This window comes from Ammospiza caudacuta, chromosome 5 (genome assembly GCF_027887145.1).
Source record: "Ammospiza caudacuta isolate bAmmCau1 chromosome 5, bAmmCau1.pri, whole genome shotgun sequence".
NCBI classification, from domain to species: Eukaryota; Metazoa; Chordata; class Aves; order Passeriformes; family Passerellidae; genus Ammospiza; species Ammospiza caudacuta.
Window position 1 is genome coordinate 64,345,054 of NC_080597.1, and position 12,242 is coordinate 64,357,295.

At 40.6% G+C, this 12,242-nt stretch overlaps 1 protein-coding gene across 1 annotated transcript in view; it reads right to left on the reverse strand.

The window, feature by feature from the left end:
• Positions 1-10,079, reverse strand: part of CDHR3 (cadherin related family member 3) — a 33,528-nt gene extending 23,449 nt beyond the window's left edge. Inside the window, exons 1-4 of the mRNA XM_058805854.1 lie at positions 10,034-10,079; positions 7,007-7,209; positions 2,468-2,636; positions 71-156 (exon numbers count right to left, since the gene is read on the reverse strand). Coding sequence (XP_058661837.1) covers positions 71-156; positions 2,468-2,636; positions 7,007-7,209; positions 10,034-10,079 — 504 coding nt within the window. The remainder of the gene's footprint in view (positions 1-70; positions 157-2,467; positions 2,637-7,006; positions 7,210-10,033) is intronic.
• Positions 10,080-12,242: the final 2,163 nt, after the last annotated feature.

Below are 12,242 nucleotides of genomic sequence, written 5' to 3' on the forward strand. Positions count from 1 at the left end.
TGACGGTAATTCACATTTCAGACACAGCAGATTATACAGTCTCTGAAGTTTTTTGTTTAATACAACTTACTTTGAGTTTTGCGTTTTCAGGATCAGCTGCATCAACTCGGTAAATGCGTTCTGGAGGTGTCCCTTCCAGCACATAGATCATCACAGCTGCATGGATGTAAGACTAAGTGTTATCTGAATAAAGCAAAGGGCACAGCAGCAAAGAGACTGATGCACTGAAGCTGTCAGGATGTATTACTGCCTGCTGCTTCTTCTCTCTTCACAAGTGTAATTCCAAAATCATCACAAAGTTCACAGATACTCAAAGGATAAAAAGAAACCAATTACATATCTGTAAACAGGCAACCACCATTGCAATATGAATTGTCCCTCCAAGGCAAAGACTGATCTTCCCTGATGGCCTATCTTGAGTTGTTCACAGGTTATGGAGTAAATTGTGCATTTGGGTTACATCTGTGGGGTTTTTACCATGCAGATGGGAAGAATACAATCCTGTACTAGGTCCTCACCACCATCCCCTTCCTGACCACACCCAGTGCCCTGTCAGGAGAGCTCAGAGCCTTTCCTCTTCATTTCTACTTTTCCTTTACACCTGTGAGGCAGATAATTAGCAAATGGTCTGCACTGATTTAAAGGCTTGCTTTGCTAAGGCTGATAATTCAGTGCAAGGTACATTCCTTTCCATGCCAGGGATTCTCACAGCTGGGCTATCCCACACTGGACCACTGGCAACAGGCTCATCTCTCCTTGGGCAGAGCAATTAACAGGACAACAGATCTTCAGATCACATAATTTGCTTTATGCCCTTTTGTGTCTGCTGGATCTGCTCTTTCTGGACTATTAATTTCCACTGTGACCCCTACTGACTGCTGGTCCTCATCAGAGCAGTGGGAATCCCAGAGCAGCGTAATGAGCTGTTCCCAGAGGACAACAACATGAATACAAAGTTTAATGAGAGGGAGATGCTTTTTCATAAACAGCAAATGTGCAATTAGTGTCTAATTGTGGCTGGTACTGTTAACTAAAGCCACACAGTCAGACAGATCAGACATCTGTGCTCACCAATTTATGGCAGCTCTAGCTGAGAGTTAAGCTGATGCCTTTATTTGTAACAAGCTCCCACGTAGTGTGTTTCATGCTGTGTCGATCCCTCCAAGTGTCAGATTTAATTATTATTAGATTCCAGTGGCACCCATGATATGCAAGACATCAGCTACACCGAGAAGATGACACAGCCTCTTCCCTGGGGGAAGCTAATTTGCTTTACAAACTAAGTATTGTATGGAATCAGGGATGTCACTGTGCTCAGGAGGCATCAGTGAGGAGGGCTGAATATGAGCAGGCTGCTCTGAACACATCCCTGAGCACCAGGAAAAAGTGCAGCCAGCGTGGTCAGTGCAGACCTGGGGGCTAGCAGCCAGCTCTGAGTACCTACCACAACGGGATCACAGTTTAGCATTTTCAGATTTTTTTAAACTGAATATTGAAGTATGCTTGGCCATACAGTGCTGTTAGAATAGCAAAAGTGTTCAAACAGGCTCTCAGTATTTTATGTAGTGAACTGAACTTTTCTGTCTGCACATGAACACATAATAAACAAATCATTGTATTCTGATGCATCTGGTACAATTTTTGCAGGTGTTCTTCATTAGTAAATAAGCAAGGTAAGATCTCAGGGAGTAAGACATTTATTTCCCATCCTTTCTATCAATGGCAGTGTCACTCACACCAGGTACAGCACGACTTGCAAAGCCTGCCCTGGCCACAGCTGCAGCCCAGGCTTCCCAGCCCCATTCCTAAGGCTGCTGCACATTCCTCCCCTGGCATCTTTGCCCCTGGTCTAAAAGTAAACTTGGTTAACATCAACTGCCCCATGTAGGAGACAGAACTCTCTGCCTCTTTCCATTTGTACCACCATAGATCACAGGCTCTGAGGTCTCATTCTTAAGACTGATTTCCAGCTTACTTCTCATGTGAAAGTGTAAATGCAATATGCAAATATAAAACATCTGCAAAGGAAGGTTTTTATGGTTTTCCCACAGAAATTCTTGCACATATGATATGCACTTGTTAAAAATATCTTGCTTGTCCAAATCAGTCCAGTTTCCAACTAACTACATACTCAATGGTTATAAGCCCAGAAAACTCCAATTTTCTAATTTTAAAAAATATGCATTTATTGGTATATTTTTTTCCTTTAGTTCTTCAGCTGCTTCAAAATGGTTAAATAATTTTTTAAAAAACTTCAAGAAAAATAAAAGGGCATTTCCAAAGGTGAAGCATACCAACTCTTTGTGTAAAACAAAGCTCTAATAAAAACAGTGTCCTGTTTCTCCCTTGTTTTCCTAAAGGAAAATGCCTAGACTACCATACCTACAGGCACTATATGAGATCAATTTTTTTAAGCTTATGTCATCTTTTCAAGTATTGTTCTTTTCAAATTCTATCATCATCTTACTTTGAATTGCCATATTTCCTCGAAACACAGGATGTTCATTTTTATCTGTTACATGAATAGTCAATATGTTAAGATCAGTTCTTCCAGTTCTATCGTCAACAAAAATCTGCAAATCAAAGCTCTTTGGCATAGTTTCATAATCGAGGACAGGGTTTCCAGTGGTAATAACCTGAAAATAAAAATTATTATTAGCACATGATGCAACAGAATTTACAGTCCAAATGAGTGAATACAAATAAAGGGACACTTTAAATCTGTAAAGAGTGAGTGTTTAAGATAATCTTGTACTTGTTGGCACATTTCTCAACAGTGGCAAAAATGTCACAGCAACTGAGTAAAGAGACTAAAATGTTGTGTGGCTTCATGGAGTAACTCAAAGATCCTTTGTGTGAGGAGCAGTGTGAAGAGGAGGTAGCCCAGAAGAAACTGCCCTGCCTCACAGCTTTGTCATCAAGTTCAGGACTATATCTTGCAGGTACGTGTCTGTTTCAAGTGTTTTCCTTTCCACATCATGCTCCAAGACTGTTCAAGGTGTGATGAGACAGAATTCAGAGGAAGCCTTGCAAGACACAAGGGCAGCTTCACTTTTTCTGTGAATTAGGAATATGAGGAGGAAGAACTTTTACTTGAAATAAAGAGTGTGGAGGCAGGAGACCATGTAGTCATGTAGTCTACCAGCTATCAGAACCTACCTTGTGTATCTGGGAGAAGACTTGCAGGATAATCATAGAAGAAGGAAATTCATGGGTACATTATCTGAAAGAGGCACCAGAACTGTTTGGGGAAAATGCTGAACTAATTGAAAAAATAACCTAGGCCTTGAGTTTTGCAAGATTGATAAGGCAAAACTATTTTGTTTTGGAGACTTTATGTCAAAGGCTTCCAGCTCTGCGTATTACCTCTTAACACAGAATATGTACTAGCACAAGTACCTATTCTATGAAAAAAAGTAAAGTGCAATCATTCTGGATTTAGGATGAGTCCAGAGGAACAGCAGGATGCTGAAAGTTGTATGCCTCAATCTTCTCTGCTGAAACCAATAGATTTTCCCTTTCTTGGACAAGAAAGGAAAAGGTGACAGTTCCGTTTTTTGTGTGGCTAACAAACTGTGAAACTTGAACACAGTAGCAGGGTGCTGTGAAACTGGAGAAAGGAAAACTGATGGGGCTCATGAGTGTATGTGACAAGTAGCATGTCAGTGTATTTGCAATACTGAAGAATAAAGGAGGCTGAAGAGCTTCCAGAAGGAAAACAATGAAATAAATCCTTGGGTTTAGATGAGATGCTGTGGGCCAGAGGACAAACACAAAAGTGATGTCAGCACAGTTAGAAGACAGAAGTCAAAATAGAGACAAATAACAAAGAGTTGGAGGGGAGTGAAGAGAAGCACAAATGTTTTGTGCCTTCTGGTACATAAAACAGCTTCTGTCTGGAACCTCATGGATCTTTTTGTTAAAATACTGCAGGAGAAAATAACTGTGTCCTGGATGGTCTCCTCTCCTTCTACTGTACAGATACAAGTTTCCCATAAAAGTGAGGCTAACACAGAAGAAACATTCTAAAAAGCTTGTCACAACAGTGGAAAGCTTGATGTTCAAAATGAATGTTTGATGGAGATCTAAATACCATACACACATACAATGAATTCAACATTTGAAAGTGTCCAGTTCTAAGCAGAAGTTTTGTGTTCTGCAGATTATCCCTCCAATTCACAGCCAAATATTTTCATTGGTGATGTAACTACAGCCAGACTAAATGTGTCTAAATACACATCTCCCACCCTCCTTTATAAATGCCTTAGAAGTGAAGATGTGAATCTAAATTGCCTCTTTCTAAGTTGCTTTTGAAGCTTTTTGGGAACAGCATGCCACTGGTATAGGCTGTGAGCCAGAATTCACCTTTCCTTCAGGTAGGAGCAAAGCTTACTGATAAAGGCAGGAGTGCACACACTTGAAGCAGCTGCAGGCTTCATGAAGGGGGATCTAGAGTCACCCCTAAACTATCTAATGTCTATCCCTCATTCCACATGAGAATTTCACTGCTTGCTGCTCCACCACCAATATATTCAGAGAGCACCACTAAGAGCACCCAGGCAGTTTCAGGCAGCAGCAGGTTTTTATACATTCCACACATCTTCTGCTCCTGAGAACCTTCAAACAGGAGTAAGGTGAGGAGTAAGGGACAGAACTGAGATCTCAGAAATTGTTACTTTCTCAGAAGTCTCAAAATATATCAAGAAATGTGATATTGCTGTCTGCTGCTGCAACAGAGCTAAATGTGCTTCATAAATACTGAAGAGCCTATTCTAGCAGGTACTTAGTAATCTCATAATTCATTCATGAAATACTGCCTTCTTCTATATCTTAACAAAGATATCATGACAGCAGGTAGAGCTGAGGTGTCTAGTTTTGGAACACATCACATTTTGTGAAATATTGTTCAGATCTGCTACAACATGGCATAAGTAATTAAAAGTAACAACCCTCATCAAATAAATTAACTAAAACCACCCATGTATTTATCCTTGCTTTATAAGTTGTAATTAGCACTTCTCTGCTAATTTGCAGAATTTGAATGTAGATTGCTTTATGACTTTTTCATGACTGATATTCACTGGCTCAAACTCTTTGTTCTAGTCCTCCGAGTGACTTAGGGAATGTTGGAAAAAGCAACAGCTCAAGCAGAACACAAACAGGCTCACAGGCCATTCTGGTAATGTGGCTGTGGTATGCAATGGATACAAACTGGCACTTTGGAAGAAGCTGTCTCCAGTTTCCAGCTTTTTTGGCCATTCATTTTTATCCTTGTGTCACCCTCCACTGTTCTAGAACAATAATTTCTCCATCATCCTTGCCATGAAAAAAACCCTAGAGGGACTTTTTGTCTGTTTTTTCCCCTCCATATTAACTTCTCAGTCCCACTCAATACACAGCAATATAAATTCTTGCGTGTCACAACATAAGGATGGCATGGGATGGGACCAAGCAGGTGTATAAAAGGACTGAGGGGCTTTTTGGCAGCAGAAGGGATCACTTTAATTCAAAGTGCCAAAATAAAGCTTAGGAAGGGAGTCCTACATTATGGATTTTCTGTCAGCAAAGCCACTTTAAGGGATGTATCCATTTCCTTCTGATTGTTACACAGGAGTGGAGGAAAGAGCATGAAGCAGAGTTTGGGGAGGTTTAGGTTACACATCAGGCAAAGGTTTTTCACCCAGAAAGTGGCTGGACACTGGAACAGCTTCCCAGGGCAGTGGTCACAGCACCAAGCCTGGCAAAGTTAAAGAAGCAATTGGACAATGTTCTCAGGCACATGGAGTGATTCTTGGGTGATCCAGGAGCTGGATTTCATAATCCTGAAGGAACCCTCCCAACTCAGCATATTCTATAATGCTATGGTTCTATGATCTCTTCAGCTGACCCAGTCCAGGTATTTGTACAGTCCCACCCTGTGCTTCACAGGTAAAGATGGCTTTTGTGAGAGGTTTTTTAACCATTTCACTGACCTGGCTGGGGAGCAGTAAAGAGCCATCAGAGCTGGCACAAGAGAGCTTTGTGCTCTGCTGGGAGTCTGGAGCATGGGAGACACAGCAGCTCCCTGCAGGCTCATCAAACCCAGGGCCACAGCCTTTCCTTTCCCAAATTTTCTCCCAGAATCACCAGCAAAGAGAAATAGAAAAGAGCTGTTGTATCAGTTCTGTGAAAACCTGAACTTCCTTGGAAACACCCAGAAAAGGATATTCAAATCACCTTTTTAAGGCTCTGCACCATTTCTATCTGCATCTATTAAAGCCACCCTTCAGTGTCACTGTTCAGGCTCAGACACACAAGCAAGTTGCAGTGGGATGACAAGTTATCATGCATCTGAACACTCATTGCCTGTGACAAATGTGAGATAATATTTGCTGATTTATTCAACAATGAAAATCAGCCTGAAGTAATGGAAATTACTCTGCATTTGCCACAGGACAAGAGCATGCAATGGATAGAGATAGGTCACAGATGTGTGGAAGGGTGATAACTCCTACGTCAAGATAACTTCCTCATGTGTCACAGCCTTTGTTCAGAATTAAAAATTACTTTGATCTAATTCAGTTTCATTTATTTTGGGAGTGAAACAAATTAATTTTAATTCTTGGTGAGAGTGGCCAAACAGAAGCTGAATGTGGTTTAACTAAGGCACTTTCATTTCACAGTGACTTCATAAATATTAAGCTGAAAAACTTTGGATAAAACCTCAAAACAGAAGCAGGTCCTCCACATTCTTCTTCACCTCTTATTTTCTAAAAATCACATTTTTTCTATCACAGAACTAATGGAATTATTGTGATGAGTGATTTTTCCTAGATGCAATTAAAAATCATAATTACTATTGCTATTCATCTGTCATATCTATTGCAGCATTTTTGAATACCACCACAGTCTGCATTTAAAATTCTTTTCTGATTAAAAGATGAGACATTGTGCACTGTCAGTGCTCAGTAATCCAGGAAACATCAGCCTACAACTGAAAATTACTCAAGTTAAACTGAAAACTCACCCTGAATTCAAGACCTCCTTTTGGTACAATGTCAAAAGCTTCTGTGAGTGGATTTGAATTTACTATGGTAGGAAGAATTGCAACACCTTCAGAAGCCAATGGAGAAAGAGTCACATTAAAGTCATAGACTGCAACACCAGCTGCTGAGTTTTCTTCAACAGTGCTTGTTGCAGGTAAGCCCTGAAGCAACTGGGATCTTCTTCCTGCAGAGGAAAATGAATGCAAAAATACTTGAGCTAACAAATACACAGCTTTTGTCAAGAGCTGCCATTAAGGTACACAAAAAGCCCTGACTCTCTTTTTACCTATGAATGGGGACATGTGGTAGTAAATCCAGAATTAATGGCAAAAGAATCCATCTTTTCTGTAATTCAGCCCTATAGTATTGTCATCTAGAGTGGTCATTGTCAAAGTATTATTTTGCTGCATCATTTGCCTTCATATATGTCTTTGTACAGAAGCAAAGAAGCCCAAAACGTTTCTATTTTTCATTTTGCTCCCTGTACTAATTCTTGCCTCTGCTCACTGTTACATGAAGTACCTTGGATCACACAGACTCAGATACCAAAGAAGCAGTGGTTTTTTTTTGTGGACTACACTATCTGCAGCACCTATTTCCTCCATTTTCCCTCTTCTAATTCTTTCTACAGCAGCTGTGTGCAAGCCTGGCTCTTGAGTAGTGTGATTTCATAACAATTTCAGGGGTGTACTGTCATGTCTCCTGCTTTGAGCAAGGAAGAGCAACCTGGAGTCTTTGGAGAAGATGCAGGCCCACAAAAGCACCCTATGGTTCAAAACTGCATGGGAGCTGCACATGCTGGTGAGGCATCCACAGATTTGCACAAGCTCCTCACTTGTCCAGACCTCTGGATTCCCCAAACCTTTTGCTTTCTCTTTTAGCTTCTAGTTTTTGGTATTTTTGACAAAGGCCTGCTGTGCTTCATCTTATGAAGAAAACATAAATCAGGGCTGCTTTTGATGCCCTGAAACAACACTTCAGTAATCTCATATCCCTGAACCAGCAATGTACCTCAACACCAGACTATGGCAGGGGCGACTCTTGCTTGGGGATGGATGCTTCACTGGCTCATCCAAAACACTCTCCAAGAAAGCTGGCTGTGTTCAGCCAAACTTCTACACATTGTGGCAACAGGGAGACAGATACTGCCCACTGTGATCATCCAAACCTCCTGCACACTCTGTGCCAAGAGGGAGACAGATACTGCCCACTGTGATCATCCAAACCTCCTGCACACTCTGTGCCAAGAGGGAGACAGATAGTGTCCACTCAAGGGTCTGGACAGGCTCTTCATACACCAGCAATTACTGTGGCAAAAGCTCCATGAAGTCTTTTTTTTTTTTTGCTGCAGAGTTGCAAGGTGAAAAGCTGCTACAGGAACCGGTCTGAGACCATTAGAGCTGTATGGAGATTCTCATGATCCTACACTGCAGATACTGCAGGTTCCTGGGTCACTGATCCAGCTGGGATTACTTGGGCATTTATGGAAAAAATTACACTGGAGATAATGTAGAGGTACAGGGTGGGATGTGGGACACTGTGAGGTGGGAAATGCCTGAAAGATTTAATCTGAACAGGTCAGTCTGACACCTTGGTGGGACTGAGTTCAGCTGAGCTGTTACTGATTTATGTCAGCAGGAGCAAGATACAGCGAAGGACCAAGTTTTTATTACTGTTATTACAAATTCTGGAAAACACCATCAACAAAAATCACCCATGCAAATGAGGCTGGGCTGAGAGGGGCTTCTGGAGATACATTTCCATAAGTGGAGCTGAACTTCAAATGTAATCTCCTGTGGACAGTACTTGATGAATTCAGTTCACTTATCAAGCCACAGTTCATTAATGGAAACCATTTATACAAGCAATGAAATAATTCACAGTATTTAGAAATGTAGAAAGGAGTTGCTATTTTTGTGTTATGTCCAAAGATTGCATTGGCTGTTTATTCAGAACTTTTCTTTCTAAATCAAAAGTTCTAACTTCTTGCTCTTCATTTTAACTGAAATTTTAGGTGCTACATCTGAATGGCTTCTTCTTTTTCTAATCAATTTTACAAAAACTCTCCTTCCATATTCACAAATCCTTGCTTACCTCTTTACTTTGCAGACCAAAATATTTCTGTAGCAATTTAACACATTATTTATCAGAATTATCAATTACAATAATTGACAAATTATGAGTCCAAGACAAAGCAATAATGAGATTGTTTTGGAGAAGTTTATGTATATTTAAGACTTATTTATCTGTGATGTTCCAGTCTTTAGAGTGTGCTTGAGTAACACCGTCAAGATTTTCTCTATCCACTACCACGCAGGTTAGAAAAATGCTATTTTTCAAAGAAAGCTGAAAGTGGCAGGCAGGGTCCTAATCACAGTTTTGGGAACATCAGGAAAACCACTGAATACTGAGAGGCTCCTGAGGGATGGCAGAGCTCTTACAGCTCCTTGAGAGCAAAATGACCCTGAGCAGCACAGCAGTGCTTCATGTGCCACCCAGACTTCAGACAGTTTGAAGATCTGCTAAGTTGCTAATGTGCAAATACTCACATTGGCAAATCTCCCATGTATTTATACTGATCAAAGTTAGTCATGTCATACTACGAATATTTTCCACAACTTTCTCTCTGTTTGGCACAGTTAGATTGCTTGTTTTACTTTATCAAAGAGAAATGTTATCAATATCTGAAAGGAGGATGCTGGACTATAACCAACAGTTATTGTTTCTTGGAGAGCTGACCTCCTTTCCCACTCCAGTGCTGACACACTGGGCAGTGGCTATTAGAAATGAAGTGCCTCATCCAAAAAAAGAGTTTTATTAAAGAGTCATATTCTCTTCATTATACTGCTGTAACCACAGAGCCCAGTCTATTTCAGTCAGAAAATAATTGTTGCTTGATTTTTTCCATCTGTGTCTGATCCCTAAATATGTATTATAAAGTTCCCTAGAGAAAGTATAACAGCCAACAGTGTTCTAATTTTAGCAGCATAATGAAATCATGTTCTTACCAGATACTACTCCCAGCAAAATTAGGAAAAGGAGCATGCTCTTCATTGTCTTTATGACCCGTCCTTCATGTTCCCAGCATGCAAACTGAAGGAAGATCACAGTATGTTTTCCCCAGTTTACATCAGCTCCATCTAAATTCTTCCTCTTTTTCACGTTGTGCAGTGAGAAATGAAACAAAGGACCTGTGTCTCCAAGGGAGTTTCCAAACACCACCAGCTTGTTTGCTCGTCAGGGAGCTGCTCCTTGCTGACACTTCATTCACAGCCCTGGTCTGTACTGGGGGAAACAGTCATTAATTGTCCTTCCACTATAATCATCTTATTCAATGAAGCATTGTGAAGAGAATCTAGTACGTTTTAAATCTGGAAATACCATGTTGCTTTCACCACTCCAGCAATGAGGTGCTCTCTTCACCCACCAGAATCAATTACTCATGGTTTTTACCCAAACCAGGAACCTGAAGTTTTCTTGTTTTTCTGACTACCAGAGAATCTCTCAGAACACAGATACTACATACCTGGAGGTGAGGCATGTGTACATGATGAGGTTTGTACATGATGCAGCTTTGCTGCAGCTGTCTCAGGAACACCATGGATCCCCACAGAAGTGCACTGGTTCCCTTAGATTAGGAATTTAACTTGCTAGCTCACAATACAGCCAATTTCTTTTTTTTAAACTAAGGACAGTCCTAGTGTTAGTTCATGGAGCATGGGAGAGAAGTGACATGAATACTGGAACTGGGTGCAGTATAGGTGCATTAGAATTCACTCATAGAATAATTTAGCCTGGAAGGGACCTCTGGAGGTCACCTAGTCAAACATCCTGCTCAAAGCAGGCTTAATTAAATCAGGTTGCTCAGGGATTCATCAAGTTGATTCTCAACACCTCCACACAAACTTAGCAGCTCTGCTAAGAGGCAGAATTTTGAGATTCAGATTTAACACAGCTGTGGAGAAACCTGACTGAATTGTGATCTCAGCTGGCACCTCTGGATGTTTCTGCATGACCCTCTGTGGTTGTCCCACTGAAAGCTGACAGCAGCTCAGAAAGTTCTCTCCCTTGCTTCTGTGTTTTGTGTAGCATGAGCCTGTTAATTGAACATGCTGAGCATGAGCAGCCAGTTTAACACCAGGGCAGGCACTGCCTGTGCCTGCTGCACTCACACCTCAGGCTATGGTACCTGTGTATGGTACCTGTGAATTCTGCTGGAAAAGATGCATCAGTAAAGCCTGTTGATTGGAACTGAACCATACCTGCGTATCAGATACTGATCTGAGGAATCATGAGAAGTACTCATTTTATGGCTAATCTGCATCTATTTTAAAGTGCTTCTAGGACCTTGTAATGATTTAAAGTGGATGTGGCCACACAATATCATTTGGGAGCACAACCTGTAGTACCAAGGAAGCTGATCTTCCTTCGTCCCAGGAAATGTGTGCCTAGACTTCACATTAGTAAAGAAAGTGTGTGGAAAGTCTCACTCTCAAATGACCTAGTTATGCTGATAATAATGTAAATATATTTATAGTGTCAAAAAATTCTAACATGTCCCTTTGCCTACCAGCTCTTTGCCCATCCCTTCATATGCATTTCCTGAGTTCACAAAGAAGCTTTTGATGTGACAGGGTGCCTCACAAAGATGAGGTCTGTGTGCACAGGCATGAATCAGGCTTGTACACTGTGATGTCTTGTGCAGTGATCTTCTACTAATTCCCAGAACACTGTTAAACTGCTGCTAGCTTTATTCTGTCCTTTTAGTTGTAATGTGTAACCTATCCCACTATAAGCCTGTTTCTTTAGGTCTTGAAAAAACTACAGAAACATCTGGGATAAGTTTCAAAGTCTTTCAGGATTTCTAAATTTGTTTAGGGTCTGCTTTGAGGGATAGGACTGATTCCATCCTATACTCTGGAGAGACAAGACTTCTCCAGAACTCATAGGTCACAATTTCATCCTTTATTTTCTTTCTTTTCTTCTTAGGCTGGGTTTTGGTGGGGAGAAGGGGAATTTGGTTTTGGTGTGGCTTTTTTATGTTCCTAAATAAATATAAATATATTTTAAATATGTTATATGTATTATATATATCTTTATGTATTTATATTTATAAATATATTTCTCAGCTTCTTTGTTTTGATCCTCTTTCTGACAATGTGCACAGATCTAATTTCAGCAAGGATTCAAAGTCCATAAACATAAACCAGACATTAT